The 18,538-nt window shown below is 39.0% G+C and overlaps 1 protein-coding gene across 1 annotated transcript in view; it reads right to left on the reverse strand.

The window, feature by feature from the left end:
• LOC124155846 (nose resistant to fluoxetine protein 6-like) overlaps positions 1-18,538 on the reverse strand; it is a 38,706-nt gene that overhangs the window by 7,414 nt on the left and 12,754 nt on the right. Inside the window, exons 5-9 of the mRNA XM_046529996.1 lie at positions 13,338-13,429; positions 6,712-6,905; positions 4,019-4,179; positions 970-1,138; positions 687-880 (exon numbers count right to left, since the gene is read on the reverse strand). Coding sequence (XP_046385952.1) covers positions 687-880; positions 970-1,138; positions 4,019-4,179; positions 6,712-6,905; positions 13,338-13,429 — 810 coding nt within the window. The remainder of the gene's footprint in view (positions 1-686; positions 881-969; positions 1,139-4,018; positions 4,180-6,711; positions 6,906-13,337; positions 13,430-18,538) is intronic.

Genomic DNA, 18,538 nt, shown 5'->3' on the forward strand with positions numbered 1-18,538 from the left:
CAACGTCAACGGTTCGTTCTTTAATAAGGAAACCATGAGTGTTATATTTAAAGGTAATGTAAAACAATGTAATATAGATATTGAATATAAAATCATAACACATTGAATGTTTTTTAGTACTTTCAGTTTTATAAAATTGTACCTACCCTGGTAAAAAAACGCAGGCAGAATGGAAATATAATGTTACAATTTAGGTAAAAGAAAAGAATAATGATAAAACTTATATCAAAAAATAAATGTTAAAACATTTACCAAAATTATTAAAACATCATACGGTTGTATTATATTTTCTATGCTCCAAAAATTGTTTTACGACCAGTGGCGTAACTAGGAATATTCTTTGGGGGGAATTAGGGAGCCTGGGGGGAGAGGAGAAAAATCTCCCCCCAACAGGCAGCTTTGTTGGGCGGTCCGGGAAAGTTTAAAAAAATGACATAACTGGAAATACATTTTATCATTTTGGCACTAATTCTCATTTTGGGTTTCAATCGTAATTCCGCGGGAAATCATTGCAACAGAGAATACATTTCTCTGAGGGTTTTGGAGGTATCTATCCCCTACCCCCTGGTAGTTACGCCACTGCCTACGACCGAAACTCCATAAGCATATGAAAAATTAAAAATTGGTTAATAACAACAATATGATTTACCAGTATAATAACTTGTGAAAATTTCACTCGTACTCACGGAATTCCAAAGTATAGGATAGTGGCCAATCCAAGGGAATATACTTTATACACCTTTAAAGCGGACAATGCAGCAATAATTAAGCTTATAGGCAGGATACTATATTTTCCCATTTTCCATATAAATAGAACAATAAATGGTGACAAAATGTACATATGCATGTCAGTTTCCAATTGATGTGATAGTTGGTAGCACTGAAATGTAAATAAATTAAGAGGCATGAAATTAATCCACACAGGAATTTTGTACATTGCAGAATACTTCTTGAGACATATAAACCCACCATTTTTTCTAGACCCCTGGGGGTGTTTGTGTAAGTTAGAACGTTCAACCAAGCTTCCTCGCAGCAAGAAATGAAATGATACAACCGCCGTGAGTAATGGCCTTCCGAAGGAAAAATCTGCATAGCGCTGAGACCGGTCAAGGCACTCATGACAAAAAGCGGTGTCATTCTGTAGATGGAAAAGGACAATGGGAAAGGTTTTTGCCATTAAGTTTGAATACTGAATGATAGGCACATAACTTAAATGCGCACGGAGAATTTGCTTTCCAGGTGCATATTTTCTCATTCCTATATGAATGAAACAGTTGTTCACCGCAATTTCTTTAACCTTTGACTGCATGAATTTTTAAATAAGAGTTAAAATATTTTTTCTATACGAAATATACCCAGAAATGATTCAATTGCTACATTTACATAACTTTTTCTGACACTTTTAATTTTTAAGGAAACATTTGAATATATACCATTTATGATACTATGTAGATAGCTTTTACATTTATGGATATGTACCACAGACTTGAAAATTATCTACAAAAAGTTTTCATTTCATATAATAATGGAAAACGTCTCATTAGCACGCCTACCTTTACTAATTACATATATGGATATCAACAGGTAAATCATCTTACTCTTTTAACATGCGGGGAGCTGACTTCCATCAACATAATGAGAAGCTGATCACCTTTGGCACCTACTGATTACTTCGAGAACCACCTAGTTTAACGACGAGGTGTATCATATCTGGTACACCATGTGTGAGAGAGGAAGAATTGTGCCCATCTGAAATAACCGGCAATGAGTGTCATCATCATCATTTGTCAACAATCCTAAGATTGGTTTGACGCAGCTCTCCATTTCTCTCTCCTATCCACTAATCTCTTCATAGCTACATATTTATTCATTTTTACATCCTTTATAACCTGTCCTATATAACTCATTCGGGGCCGTCCCTTGCCCTTTTTTCCTTCCACTTGTCCTTCAACGATTGTCTTCATCAGACCATCGTGCCTCAAAATGTAGCCAACTAAGTTGTCCCTTCTTCTGCTTAATGTTTTTAGGAGGCTTCTCTTTTCTCCTACTCTCCTTAGCACTTCCTGGTTACTCACACGGTCAATCCATTTTATCTTCATCATTCTTCGGTAGCATCACATTTCGAATGCTTCCACTCTTGACTTCTCTGCTGCTGTCAACGTCCAAGCCTCGCTTCCATAGAGAAACATACTCCATATGTAGCATCTGATGAATTGGGCAATGAGTGTATTGTATCATATATGATACAACTTGCAGTAAAGGGTTAAACCGTGGGTGCTGTTGGATTAGGGATAGGAGGGTTTCATGGTTTGCCTGTTCGATTCCAATTGTCGCTCCAGGTTCTCGGATACAGTTCTTTATCAATTGTTTCATATTTACTGAATAACTTTCAAAAGCTAATCATGATTTTAATTTTGTTATTACAAAAACTGCAGAAAATAGGGCGTCAAGATCACAAATAACTGGAGCCGTAAAATCCTACTTAAATTTCCTTATTTATAATCATCACCCTGAAAACAGAACTATTTGGCCTATGCATGGGGGAGCTACAACAAATAACAATGAACGATGACAACCATCTATGCCCTTGATATGTGCGATTTATCCAGGCTGGACTCGAATCCGAGACTTTCAGTTTCGCTGTCGAGCACTAACCGATGGAGACACACCAACCCATCCCTATAATGGATAAATTTCGAAAAGCTATTGTCAAATATTTCATCCCGTTCAAAAATTTAATTTTTTTCATTTCTGAGGAGGTCCAGTATTCGCTTCCTTTTCTTTACGCTCTTGTTTTCCCTGCCCTTTTCCATTGATCATTGCTTTTCAATACGTTCCTCCTGATTTCTTTTCATCTCTGGAATCATTCCATTTGGCCCTTTTCCTCTGCTGAGTTATCCAAAACGTACCTAATTGTTTTCATCTCTTTCCACTTCATCATTTTCTGATGAATCATAATATTGCTCCATGTTTCGTTAATCATTGCTCTTTTTCTCGTTACACAAATCTGGAATAGGAAATCTGGAATTAATGGATTCAATAATTGCCCATGAATTTAAATATCTTTGGTTCCTCATTCTGTTATCGTTGTACTTTAGTTCTTTTTATTATTCTACACCACTCATTTCTTAAGTCTTTGGCCTCCACTGATTTATCTCAAAGTGATAGATATACGCAGCCAGGCTTGTTTTTTTCTATCATTTAAGCATTTTCAGTACTTTCTGTACTTCGTGATATTTGCCATATCTTTAGCTCAATTTCCTTTCTCACTTCCCATCCCTTTCCCATGTACTCTTTCACCTCCGTTCATTGTCGCATTAAATATTTCGGATACTTTTGAGGGTGACGAAACCCAGTTTTCATTTTAAAATCATCAAGAATTAGATCGGTTCAGTGAAATCAGTAAGGTAAGATACAGTGGAAGAATTGATTGATGAAAGTCGAACTAAGACCTTTTCTGAGGCTCTTACCACTAAATTTCTGTATGGTTCAGTTATAGCCAATTTAATATTTTTTCTTGCAGGGATTGGAGACTTATTTTATCAATCTTTGCTAATACTTTCCGCAGATGCGTAGTACGATTGAATTTTGCTCGACATAAGGTTCCCGGACCCTTTAATGCCAAACGGTCGACAACCCTACCCAGAATTGAAACCGTCCCATCAATGGGGAAAATGACACTAACATCTCCTTCATAAGAGATGGATAAAGCTGAAACTACTCATTTACTCACTAAGCTCACAGTTGAGGGAGCTAAACTCTGGGCAAAAATGATTCGCTCACAGCATTTACCGAAAGGAACAGCAACCAATTTAATATGCGATAAACATAAAAATTTTCTCCAAATACCATTGTAATATTCGACTTTGAAGATGAATTGAATGGAATTCCTCTTCAAATAAAATAATTTTATCGCATACTATGAACTAATGCATTGGTGATCTTTAACTATTTGTTATTCATAGTTTTCGGAAAATTTTCCTTATCATAAGGTGGTAAAAGGTCCTTAGGTACTTACTTGATATAGCGTCGAATATACATTTTCAGAATATTAAGTTTTCTACCCTCCTGCAAACGCTTCACGGTAAAATACGACGTGAGAAGGCCACTCATAACCACAAACGTGTCGACGTAATTCCAAAAAGCTCGCAGTATCATGCTTTTCGGCCCCTGCATCCACTGAAAGAAAATCATAATGAATCATGAAAACGTACAGAAAGTAAAAGATAGGGTTTTTTAAAATAGTTTTTTTTAGTATTTCTGTGGACAATTATAAATGATACAATGATAAATGAAGAGCAAACTTTGTGCATGTCCACAGTAATTTTATTTGGTACGACGCGTTTCAGCGACCTTACTTCGCTATCATCAGGTACAAAATGCCATATTTTCGTCAAGAAGTCATATATATATATATACAATCATGCAAATGGGAGGGGTATATTTATGAGTCGGTGGAAGTGGGAAAAGGGTTGGGGGGTAAAGGATGGGGGAAGGGGGTGGGGAGGTTTGTGGGGGTACGTAAGGATTTGGGGTTCGGTTGAAGGTTTGAGAGGGGGGGGGGCTAACAGCGGGGAATGACTCAGGAACTCAATGTCATTCAAAAGATTTTCCTTGCGTTTTCTCCTCCTGGTGATCTCCCATTGCTCGAGTGCGTCGAGTCGACGTCCTTTTCCTTCGAAGGCAAGTATTTTAGGTTGGTAAGGTGAGTGGCTATATGGGATTTGATGTCTTTCTTCTCAAAACATCTTTTGTGTTCTGCTGTCCTAACTTTGAAATTCGGACCAGTTTGTCCTACATATGTTGAATCACATGAGTCGCACCAATTGCATAAATGCCGGATCTTAAAAGAGGGTCCAATTTATCTAATGATTGTCAAATAATTTTTTAAGCGTCACTAGGGAATAAAAACAGAATTTAAAACGGTCTATCGGGAAGCACTTGGAAACTTTGTATGACTCTTTACCTACGTATGGTAGCTTCACCCACTTCTTTGTGTTAGAGATCTGCTTAAGGTCTGTGATTTCTTTAATGGCTTTTTCCTGCGTGAATTCTGCAATATCCTCTCAATTAGATACCCATCGTAGCCGTTAACAGAAGCAATGTGATGAATGTGGTTTAGTTCTTAGTTTCTGTGGAGTTACAGGTTGTGATTAGGATCTTACAGAAGTGCCTGTTTCAATATTTCAATTGAGGGAAGGTCTGAGGCTAAAAGAAATGTATTTTTAGGAGCTCTACAAGGGGAAACGTCTTTATTGTGATTGATGTACGGGCAACATTACACAGATAGCCGATTACATTAATTACAAGGTCTCTCATTGAAATTACTGGTCACGAGTGTTACAAAAGAAGATCCTTAAGTCTATCTCTAAATGTGTTGTCAATCACCGCGCATTTAAATGGGGTTACAAAAATGGCCACTCGCGTTGCTGACGGACAAATAGATAGTAGTTTTTTAGGGGAAATAAGGCGTAATTAGCTATTTTAACCGAAATTTATATACAAGATAATGTGATCTGTGCAATTCTGAAAGCCTCAATGCTATTCCTCGCAATCTCAAACATTTTACTGCAAAATATTGCGAAAGAGTAGATCGCATTACACTCATCACCGCGCCGCGGATATGTTTGAAAACCGATTAAAATGCGACCGAAATGGCAACAGAAATCTGCCTTACATTGGATAGAATATGACCTCATGTATGCAATCACTTTGGTACTAGTTGTAAAATATATGTGCCAAATTCCGTTCCTGTTTTAAGTTAATCTGCAACTTAAATCTAATGCATGTATTTTCTCACTATTATGTGATGATGTTAACAGGTTGGATATGGGTTTTCTGTTATGCTAGGTGACAGGAAGCTGCGGTCATAGCGAAGCCATCATATAGTAAGTGGTAGGAGAGTAATGAAGGAAAGTACTTAGGTGATTGATTGAAGAGTGGAACGGAAAACTCTGTATGAATCGAAAATTACGCGTTAAAATTACAACAATGTAAATTTCAGCCCTCTATTTTTCTCTTCTCAAGCATTTTTTGTCAATGGATTGGAGCAGTACGCATGGTTCATGGCATATTATAAATATCGTTTATATAAGCTATGAACGAGATCAATTTTGGTGGAGTTTCGAAAGTCTTTCCTATGTTTTTTCAAAAGATCTCCAAATTATAGCGAATCGCTAATCATTTCTACTTTCAAAGATTGATAAAAAATACGGACCACTGTGGTTTAAGATTTTTTTGTTAATAATGTACCAACTTATTGTTTTATTTACGATGTTTTATGTACTTCATCTGTGTGTGATACAATCCTGAACTTTATTTACTCTTTTATATGTTGGGTTGTTTAATTATATGAAATTTTTTCATCGAGAAAACTAAGAATTTATTGACAAGATTTGATATTTTTCGTATATCTCCAAAAATCATTTCGTACTTTAAATTTTACTGCACCGAAAATAATGTTTTCTATTGTCACGATGGCTCCTACGGATTTGACGACTAGTACGAACTGGGACGGTCTGTCACGGCATTATATAAAAATCAAATCAAGTTTTCATTACTTTCGTACGTTAAGATTGAAATAGAGAATTACTCGGCTCAACGGCTTTGTGAAAATGTTCAAATTATACAAATTCCAAAAGTCAATAATATCGAAATGGTTGTTAGAGTACCAGTTTCTTGTTAGGAGTGAAAAGAGGATAATGAGCTTACCTCGGCCATTTCTGTCCTGTTGGCTACGCTGCCAAATAGTATGAGAAGTCCTCTGTGTAAAAAGAACAATATGAGGCATAATATTGTCCGTAATCCATTCAAGCAACTTAACTCATTCTTTGGCGTAGAGGTGTCCAGCAAAGTTCTCATATTAGACCTGAAAGAGAATGCGAGGAAGATTCGAACTAATATACCTGTGGAAAGAAAAAATAATTAATTAGCGTGATAGGGGTTGTACCGAAATTCAAGTTTTATGTGGACAAATTTCGAAAACATTCCTATGCAATTCTGAAAGCCTCAATGCTATTCCTCGCAATGTCAAACATTTTACTGCAAAATATTGGGAAAGAGTAGATCGCATTACACTCATCACCGCGCCGCGGATATGTTTGAAAACCGATTAAAATGCGACCGAAACGGCAACAGAAATCTACCTTACATGGGATAGAATATGACCTCATATATGCAATCACTTTGGTACTGGTTGTAAAATATATGTGCCAAATTCCGTTCCTCTTTTAAGGACTTGTGACCAGTAAATTCAATGAGAGACCTTATAATTTATGTTATCGGCTATTTGTATCATGTTATCTGTACATCAATTACAATAATGATCAAAAATGGCTATTCGGGCTTCCAGCCGGGTGGTCTCCCTCCATTCTGCCTAAATGAGAATGGCAGAATGGAGGGAGACCACCCGGCTGGAAGCCCGAATAGCCTTTTTTGAACATATTCGCCGGGAAAGCATCAGATTTTACTTTACAATAATGATGTTTCCCATTGTGGAGCTCCTAAAAATACATTTCTTTTACGCTCAGACCTTTCCTCAATTCCGTCTTTAATTTTTTCCAAAAATCCTTTTTCCAAAAAATACAGGATGCTCAGGTTCTCCAGCGCTTAATGTTTTCTATGGCTGCCGACGTTTCAGGGTTCGTGTCGTACTCCATCCTCAAGGCTCGTTCTGCCCTGAGGATAAAGTACGACTCGTGCCCCGAATCGTCGGCAGCCATGTTGGAGATTGCCCGGTTGAGCACACGATCAGCCTTCATTACCAGCATCCGAAGGAAAAGTATCAGATCTTTTTCAAAACAGGTTATTTATGGCTCAGCTTCCCCTTCTTTCCATCATAACATCCTCTTCTCTCATTCCTCTTGTTTCCATGGCTCTCTGTATCTCTTTAATATATTGTGTTATGCAGTAATATCGATTAAGGCTTCGATTGGCATGAAAGATTTTTTGACGTGAATTCAGAAAATATATAGATAGATAGAAAGAAATATATTTTTTTTCAGGAAAAATTCCGTAAGAACAAAAATAATATTAAAATACATAAAGAAATTACAGTATCCTAGCACATTAAATTATAAACGATTACAGTGATAAATGATTACAGTGATATTCCAATTTTTGGCATAACTGATCACAGAAAATACATGAAATATAGTAAAAAATGTCAAATTCAGCTGTTTTCCAAGCCGGTTTTAATACAAACACAAACAGAAGTCACATTTTCTCAACAAGACAAAAAAACGCTACAGCAAAGAAAATGACCATAATAACCAGAACGCAAATTTGAAAAAAAATAAGAGCAACTTATGCTATTATGGAGATAGTAAGTAATCATAATATTTAAGTTTAAAGGTCTTGACAGATATGGAATTTTTGACATCAGTTGGTATCTCATTCCAAATCCGACAAGCGGTAACGAGAAAAGATTTACTGTAAACAGTAGTGCGATGCCCAGAGAAACATAAAATATTAGGATCAGACCTAGCGTACCATGCAGAGACAGAGGGACAACTAAGGAACAAATCATACAGATACCTCGGTGATTTGTTTTTAAATAGAGCAAAAAAAAAAAGGGATTCCAGAAGGTATTCTCTACGGCATTTGACGTTGAGTCATTTTAGTTGCTTACAATATGGTGTGATGTGGACGTCTCTGCGATTGTCAAAAATGAACCTAAGGAGTTTAAGGCACGGTGAAGTTTTAAATTACTCTCTTCGTTGAGGTCATTATAAACAAGACAGCAGTAATCTATTACAGAGAAAATAAGCGGCTATATGAGTGTTTTATAGTATTAAAAGGAAGTAAGTATTTATGAACTTTTAACTGATAAAGTATAGAATGAATCTTGTTAGCAATATTATTTACATGACAATCCCTGGATAAGTTGGCAGTTAACGGAATTCCTAGATTATGCACATTACTGAATAATGGTATTGGTGCGCCGTTAACCACAATATTGGTAGTAGTAGTGAGGTTAAGGTTACGTATCATCCTAGAACTGCCGGTGATAATAGTTTTAGTTTTACTTTTATTTAGGATGAAATTGTGACGAGTGGCCGACTCGGTTATTCTATTAATGTCCTCATTCGTTTTTGATACGGCGTCGTCAATATCATAGGTCGAACAACTGCGGTAAATTTGTAGATCATCGGCATAGAGAATGTAATTCGTGTGCTTTAGACAACTGGGAAGGTCGAGTATGTACAAAGAGAACAATAGGGGACCATTGGGGTACACCAGTGGTCACTGTATCGCGAGTTGAGAGATTTCCTTGACTGTCTCTCTCTGCTTGGTAACGGTCAACTAAGTAAGAATGGAACCAATTTAGCACAGAGCACGAGAAGTTGAGTTTTTTCAGTTTATCAAGTAGGATAGTGTGATTTACTGGATCAAATGCCTTACTAAAATCGAATAAAACCAGCACTGTTATCAAATTTTTACCTATGCCGTGGCGTAAGTCGTCCGTAATTGTTATTAAAGCGGACTGAGTAGAGAAGTTATTGCGGAATCCGGATTGGAATGGATCAAAACTGTTATCTAGGGAAAGAAATTAAACTACTTGGAAATAGAAAATACGTTCTAAAGCTTTGGAGAGGGTACAAAGTATAAAGATTGGTCGGTAATCAGATGGGTTTGAGGCATTTATGACCTTTTTTGTCGGTGTTACTAAAGAGGACTTCCATAGAGTAGGAAACATGCAGGATTGCAGTAAATGATTAAAAAGGTCAAGAATAATTGGCATAATAGCCTTACAAGACTTATTCATCATTGTATATGATATATCATCCACACCAGTAGATCGTTGACAACGATGTCTCTCGCTGCGAGAGCCTACGTTCCAAGCACGCCAGTAGAATTGCATTTCGATCGAAAGACAAATTTATTTAGCATTTCGGGAGTGATAGAATAGAAATTTTTGTTATAAAATGGCACCGAGGGATTAAGGAAATTGGGTACGGGAGAACGAAGAGAGCAATTTGCTTGATCAGTGTTTGCTATACACGTAAAATAATTATTAAGTTCGTCCACTGCGAGATTGGGGGCCAAATTGTTTTGCTTTTTTCGGACTATTCCGAGTTGTCGCAGTTCCTTCCAAATGCGCTTCCATTCTTGGGGCCGGAAAAGGCACTAGAGAAATAGTTTCTTTTCGATTCATTTATCAAAAGGTTAACCTCGACTCTCAGGCATTTGTATACAGCATGAAGAGCTGGCTGCTTGAAGCGAATGAAGGCTCTACGAATGCGATTTCGTTCACACATTTTTTTGCGAATGCCACTGGTCAACCAGGGAGCGGTGGGTCGTTTCGGGTGGCAGATATGCACAGGAGCATGTCGGTTGAAATAAATCACAAGATAATCATTAAACATTTCAAGTTTATCGTCGATGCAATTTGACTGAGTCATGCGCAACCAATCAGCAGAAAGTAGGTCTTCCAGAAATCTTTGGATATTGACGTTTATGAAATCACGAAATACAAAAGTAGAGAGTTTAGCAAAAGGATAGGTAAAATTGTATGAAACGGATATTTGGTCATAAGCAGATAAGAAAGGCACTGGAGATTGTGAGAAGTGCGATAGCTTCTCCATGTCATCCACCACACAGAGGTCCCAGCAGGTATGGCTATTTAGAGTATGGTGAGTAGGTTGCGATGAGACGAGGTGGAGATTGTTACAGTGAAAGAAATTGATTAAGTGAAGACAATCACAACTTTCAGGATTCATCATATTCACATTAAAGTGACCAACAATAATGATATTTGTATATGTTGGATAAAACCATCGAAATGTTTATTCAAAATCGGTGATAGAAGTGATTTTAGGTGGCTTTTATACTATAGCTAACAGTAATTTATACATATTAATTCCAGAGATTTCTTGAATAATAGTTGTGAAACAATGCTCGGATGGGGAAGTGGCTAAGACGGAGTAATTCAAACTTTATTGAATAAATACACGTACACCTTCGCCTCTCTTACCAGTCCTGTCATGGCGTATTAAATTGTAACCCGTAAGGTTTACCATATCATCAGCCTCAACAGGTTTAAGCCAAGTTACAGTCATACAGATAACATCAAACAAGCTCAGCACAAAATGGTCTATAAATTCGTCAAAGTGAGGTAGTAGTGACTCACAGTTCACTAGGGATAAGCGAAGAGCAGACGAGGTTTTCTTAAGTTAAAGAACACTTGTCCCTATATCACCGTCGAAATTATCGGCTGCGTTGCCATCCTCGTATCATCAGGTCTCGAGGTCGACTTCACAGCGTATAGTGATACGCCGTCCACCGTCCTCTTTCCTGACAAAGATCGACCGATTGCGAATTCACAGACATTTCAATTTTCCCTGCTTTTTCAATTCCTTGGCAGCAGAGTATAGTCGACGGTTTAAGGTACTGCGAACTTCGTTGGTGTAAATAGTGCGATTGTCATCGCAGCAAAAGTTTTTGGCGGAGAGGTTTTTCCTCGCGCGTCGTACTGCAAGAAACTCACACACGATATTATGCCGGAGAAATCGAACTTTTAGGAGATGTTGAGCGGGAGAGGCGTTCTTGTTTGATCGAACACTAAACCAATAGCAATAGTCAATGTCACTGGGGGTTAAACTGACTCCTAGTAAAGATGCCATTTGACACACTAATTTTTCTGGTTTATGAATATCCATGTCTCCTCTCGTTGAGGAAAGCAATGTTTTTGTATGTACGTTATGTTTGTATGAAAGCAAATTTTAGTATGTTCCTAGATCTCGCGTTGCCACTGTGACATAGTTCGATTGATTGAGGACAATTCGGCTTTGATGGATCTCTCAAAATCACGCAGGCCATCCTGTTAGTCGGTGACACGCTGCAACAGTTACTTCAGCATACCATCGGAAGATTCCATTAGGATTGGAGGGCGTCGAGCTAAGAGCAACGAACCAACGGGAGTGTCATCCCGCCATCCAGGATTTTCGAAAGTTTTCTATTGCCTGCTGATCAGCTTCGGTGAGATTGGTGCTGTGGAGATAGTGGACTGCGCTACAGATACCACACGTAAGAATCTTCTGACTGTCTGTTTGGCTGTCTTGGCGCACGCAACACAGTTTTCAGGTATTACGAAATACACTCTTTCCCTACCGAGAGAGCAACACACGACTGTTCACGGCGACTGCTTGCTAGTGACTCAGTGACTATTTGGAGTATTAGATGAAATTATTTCTTTTTGTTTTACGAAATATGGGAAAATTGGATTGGACGTTTACGCAGGGAAGGAGATGTGAAACTTCATTCCATTTCTTCATCAGAAAAAAGAATCATATGTCAGAGTTGTACGTTGTTCAGTTTTAAAAGGCTTGCCAACAAAAACTAAAATGTTTGAATTTTCTTCGCCCAATATAAATGAAGATATTTTCATACTAATTAAGGAACGTGATTGGACAGGCGTAATGGAGGACATTTGACTCAAAGGCTGAGCAGATTAAGTTTCTGCCTGATTGAAATGATGATTTGAAGGGGCCGGAAAAACATTTCTTCTAAGGAATTTTATCTCAGTTTATTTTAATTTTAATATTATTAGTGCTTATGGCATGGTATTTCATAGGTTATTACGAAATATGGTTGTAATTTTAATTCTAACATGAGAGCACTTTGGCTCCCAGCAGTAGTTATGAAGTAAGGTAGTATTATATCGTTGCTCAACCAAAATGGAATTTAATGAGGATTGCTATTGGAATTTCCATTCATCCCTAGTTAAAAGTTTTATCTAAATAAATTGTAGGTCATTTTGTTTCAATTATGGAGTTTAAAATATACTAAATACCCGGTACTCAGCTTGTTCCTTACCAATATAAAGGTTGAAAAGAAGAAGCCCGCAGTCCAAGTCAATCAATAACGATTTCAAATGAACCCGATTATAGTTTTCACGGAAAATTGTATTCTTAGTATAATCTATTACTTATTCCCTAACTCGAATGTAAGGAAATGATATATTCAATGTATTTCCAGCTATTTTGGTTTACATTTTTTTTGGTCACGTATCCTAAGACCAACTTTTAATCTTGAAAAGGCAGTTTTCGCTATTCGAAGTATTAGAATAATTTTATATAAATTGAATGATACTTATGTCCGATAGGAACTTAGGAAGCTAAAAAATATATGTGTACAACATTCAAAGATAATGCGTGGGCCTAAATGTGTGTCGTATGAAATTATTGCCTGTTCTCGGCCTATTTTGGACTATTTATTTACTTTTGCTATATACCTCATAAATATTTGAGTCCAACTAGTATATGGTTAGGTTTAGTTAACAATTAGACGTCGCTTTGCATAAAACATGTAACTGATATACTTTACATAATTCCTACCTCTTTTCCTTGGGTCTTCACCTTTATTCTCCATTCTTTTTTCAAAAACGGCTCCCATTATTCCGACGAGTGTCATAGCCAAGGAGAATAACCTGTGAGTGAAAAAAAGATTTCAATTAATCATCCTAAAATGTAATTGATGTCCCGATGTTATTAATGTTTTAGTGACCTTTAGGAAGAGTGAATGGTGATACAAATACTATTACGAAAACTGGAAGTATTAACTTCTGAAAGTCACCGTTAAAAAATCTATCAAGGATTTAACACGAAATTTACGCAACGGTGTTGCCTGGTTATGCGGTACCTTTACCCGTTCGATTTTTATGAATGAACGCAAAAATGCACCGTGTAACCAACCAACTTGTGAGAATGCATATACAAAAAATTGAACCTGTTCCAATTTTGTGTAAGAAATTTTTCTCTCAGGCCCACCAAAATCGTTCATTTTAGGAATAAATTCATACAGGTTTATGTAACGTGTAACCAGACCTTTAAGCAGTCATTTTTCTCGAAGAAATGATTTGATTCATCAAGAAATTGAGCATGCTATTTTTTATTTTGTCCGAGAAAATTTCAATGCACTCAAGATTATCCGTTTTTGTTTTTGTTTGTAGGGAATTGGACCAGACTGTAGAAATATGTGGGAACATAATTTGTAAAATCTAATATATTCGAAATTAATTGCTAAAAGCATTTTTCACTGCCTTAACCTATACAAAAATGAAATTACCACTGTAAATTTAGTAAAATATCAATAAAATCGTGTTTTTTTACAGATATATTTGCAGAATATCAGGCGCTTTTAAGCAAAGGATTTCTTAGAAAGTCTTTCTGGACTGTGGGAATGGGAAAAGGAACGGAAATCCACGTTTAAGATAGACCAAAAAAAAACTGTTTCTCTTTAAGTTTTAAGTACGTGAAAACTCTGTCACTTCGCAAATGAGAATATTTGGTCGATATGAGGTTACAATTTTAAATAATATGTCTACAACTTTTGTCACTGAAAATCACAGTGTATACACCGAAAAACCGAAGTTTTACCCCCTGACAAATCAGGTAGTTTTCCGCAAATTGAGGCTTAAATTAGTATACGCGATTCGGCAAGGGAAACATTATTTGATCAAGCTGATTTTTTTTATTGGTGTGATTTTCAATGGTACTATGGCAATTAATTCACATGCACTTGCAACCTTCAAGGAATTTTTTTTGGAGCCCCCATACTACCGCATAACCTTAGGTGAAACAGATATTGGTACCGGTGCATTCTGCCCGCTTACATAGTGGCGCATGAGACGGGAGTGCGAGGTGAAGGAAGGCCGTTTTTTTCTCTGTTGATATGTGTCCGTGTGAATGTGTGCGTGAGTGTCATGAATCATTGAGTCCCCATTTGATGTTTCCCTATTTTCCTCCCCACAATGTGTAATGCTTTCCCCCCCCCCCCTCCTAAGGTGTTCAAGTCGAACTCTTAAGAAGAGCGTGGTTTCCCCCCCCCCCCCCTCGTGTCCTTGGTGAAGTGACCGTCCAGCCCCACGTGTATCATCGTTTTTTTTTTTTCCCCTGACCCCTCCCTCCCTGGTGTTTCTTCCCCTCATTGGCTATATAACGTGGTGCACCGGAGGAAAAAGGGCTTAGATGATTTTCTTTTTTGGCGATTCCAAGCAATAAAAAAAGCTCCCAAGAGTAGGCGGAGTTTGGGGAGGCAGAGAAAAAAGTTGGTGGAGAGATCCCGAGAGAGAGAGAGAGAGAGGGTGCCTAACGCGAGTCGGAGTTGCAAGGTAGACTCGTGGTGCCGATGAAAGGATCTCCCAACTGTCGCAGAGAAGCCATCTCCCACTCGTGAACCTGCCGGAGTTGACGCAGAGCAGCATACGCCGCGGAACGGAATCGCCACGATCAGCAGATCGAGAGCCCCGAAAATTCGACCAACTGTAAGAGAAAAGCCACGAAATCCCATTCCCCCCCCCCCCCAACCCCCCCCCTCAAGGAACAGAAGAAAATTCCCACTTCACCAAGTCAAGAAGAGAATTCATTAAAAACATTGATAAAATTCCCCCCCGCACAAATAGAGAAGAGGACAGTACTTCCCCCTATTACCGTGTGAATTTCTGTGCAATATCTATTTCGTTGTTTCATATTTCCATCCCCCCCCCGTTTCTGGTTTTTTTTTATTTGTCCCCTTTTCTTGTGGTTTTTGTATGGGTTATGAATGTGAAAACGTGTAGCGTGATTTTTTTTTTGGGTTTAGGTTAAGGACTGAAATTTTTCTGTTGTGCAGCATAGTGAATTATGCGTTGTATTTCATTGAATTCAAGGAGAAGAGGTTAATTGTTACTTTTGCCATTGATTTGCTTGTATTTGTAAATGATCATATTTAAACTCATTAAATTTATGTTGAGCGAACTACGCAGTCGAACGGCTTTCTTTATCCGAACGCTCCTGTCTCAGGTCTCATCACCCCTAAACTTCCCCTCCTACCCTTTCCCAAAATCCCATTCCCTCGCCCCAGGTGCACGGAATATCCCCGCTACACCTCCGCCCCCCCCCTTTTGCCCTCCAATCTTCCCCTCCCCGAATGTGCCCCGCGTGGTGGGGTTACATCATTGGCGCCCGAACAGGGACCCGAGTGACTCAAGCGGAGTGATTAGTAAATTCGTTTCGTTTTGCATAGATCGCGGAAATTTCGTGGAGCGATTTTTTCTTAAATTTGTGAATCAGATTCCCAATTTTGTATGCGTCCCTTTCATTTCTGCTCGTGTTCTTGTAAGATGTCCGGATTTAATTGTGTTTTTGGTGGGCGTCAGTCAGTTGGCCACCGTATTAGATAAAGTGTGGGTAACGTGTGTTGCGGTGGTAGCCTTGACCGTGACTTGCCTTAGCGTGATTTTCATGATTGTTACTCTTTCAGCGAAGTGCGAATTTCATTGTTATTTTTTTCTTGTGTATTTTGTTGTAATAATTACTCTCGTACGCGATGGAACCGGAAGGTAAGAGTTTTAGAGAATATCGCGAACCCCCTAGATACGATGAGGACGGGTCAGATGCCAGTAGTGAGGTGAAAATCATTGACGTTTCTAACTGGGATGAGGAGCCGCAAGCGGAGAAGGCGGAGGATAGAATAGAGCACAGGGGTGGAGGCGCCGAAATCGCCAGCCTATATGAGCTATTAAAGAAACTTGATGAGAGATTTGGGAAAGCTGAGGAAAAACTTGATGAGAGATTTGGGAAAGCTGAGGAAAAACTTGATGAGAGGTTTGAAAAAGCTGAGGAAGCTAGGAGGGAGGAGATCAATAAATTTGAAAGACTAGAGGAAAAACTTGATGAGAGATTTGAAAAAGCTGAGCGAGCTAGAAAGGAGGATATCAAGAAATTTGAAAAACTAGAGGGGAAACTTGACGAGAAATTCGAAAGAATAATGAAGGATATGAAAGAGCGTTTCGATACTGAGAAAGATGAAAGGGGGAAACTAGAAGGGAATTTGGAAGCAATTAATGGGAAGATTGAAGGAATTGGGGAGATAGTGGACGAACGCGTTCAAGAAGTAAAAAGGGAAGTAAACGAGAAGGTAGAGGTTGTAAGGGAGCAAGTTGTAATAATTTCCCGAGATGTACAGGAGGAGAAGATCCACCACGAAAAAAGAATTAAAGATATTGCCGAAGAGGTAGCGGGGATCCGTCGAATGAAGGTAGGTGGTACGGGTTCTTCGACTAATTTTCCGAGTCCCCCGGCTAATTTGCAATTCCGTGGCAAACCACATGAACACCCCATAGCATTTATGAGGGGAGTTGAAAACTACTATTCCGTTCACGCCATCCCGCCCGAGATACGATCGCGGTTTTTCTATCAGATGTTGGATGAAGGGGCAAAGGGATGGGCAGATACAATTTTTCCTTTTCCGGAGGAGATGGAAGTATTTAAACAACTATTTGTCGCGCGGTATTGGAGTAAAGAGCATCGGATAAATTATAAAATTAAAGTTATGTCGGGAATGTACAGGAGGACGCCGGGAAGTAGCATGCAAGAGTACGCGACTCGGAAAATCGCAGCGATCAAACTGTGTGAGCCGCCGGAGAATGAGGAGGAAATGGTGGCATTATTGGTAAGACATTTCCCACCATATGTTCAGGATTTGCTCCGTAGTTTGGAAGTTGCCACTTACGACAAGCTCTTAATTATGCTCGGACGATTCGATCAGTCCCAAAATCATTTTGGAAGGGCAGAAGAGACCCACCCTAACGTAAACGCGATAAGGAATCCGTCACGCAGGGGGTTTAGCTCGTGGCACCACGGTGGAAGCCGAGGAGGAGGGCAGACTCAAGTAGATAGACAGGAGGGGAATGAGAGAGAAGGGGGCGAAGGGAATCGGAATGAGGATAATATGCCCCAATCTCTAATGGATTTTTCCTTTCCACCTCCGCGGGCGGAAAACTTACGGAGTTTGGGTCGAGCGACTTCCCCCACCCAAACCCGCCGAACATAAGAGTGGAAGTCCCCATTTTATCAACACTACGGGTAGGAAGGATCCCAGCCCACGAGTTGAATCATGAGGAGAAGGAGAGGCTCCATTTATGTCCAGAAATTGAAGTGCTTTGCGGGAACCATGCAATGCTAGCCCTAGTTGACACGGGAAGTCAAATATCCGTAGTTTCTGAGGGAAAGGTCGCGGAGTTGAGATGTTTGGGAATAGAATTGCCCACTTTACCCCTCGGGAAAACCTTTATCATCGGGGCCGACCAACGCAAGTCCGCTCCGATAACGCGACAGGTATTGATGACTCTGACGATAGGCAATCAGAAATACGACATGGTATGTTTGGTGGTCCAAAAACTGATTCGCCCCGTGATTATCGGAATAGATACGCTGAGGAGGTTGCAGGCGGTGATTGACGTAAAAAGGGGTGTAGTAGTGTTTAAGTTCCCAGGTGAATGTGTGGTGGTGCGAGAGTTCAATAAAGGCGAGGATAACTTAGTGTGTGGGACGATCGCGAAAGAAGAGGCAACAATCGAGGAAGAGATAGAGGGGTGTGTAGGGCGTGAAGGTTTGGGAGGAGACGAAAGGGACAAGGTGACGAGAGTAATCAGGCAATTTAGCGCATTGTTTATGCCGTCATTAGCCCCTGTGAGAAATGTCGTGTTTAGAATTAAGTTGATTGATGAAACGCCTTTTAAGCAGAAAATTTACCCGATCCCTCAGGCATACGAAGC

Source organism: Ischnura elegans, chromosome 3 (assembly GCF_921293095.1).
Source record: "Ischnura elegans chromosome 3, ioIscEleg1.1, whole genome shotgun sequence".
NCBI classification, from domain to species: Eukaryota; Metazoa; Arthropoda; class Insecta; order Odonata; family Coenagrionidae; genus Ischnura; species Ischnura elegans.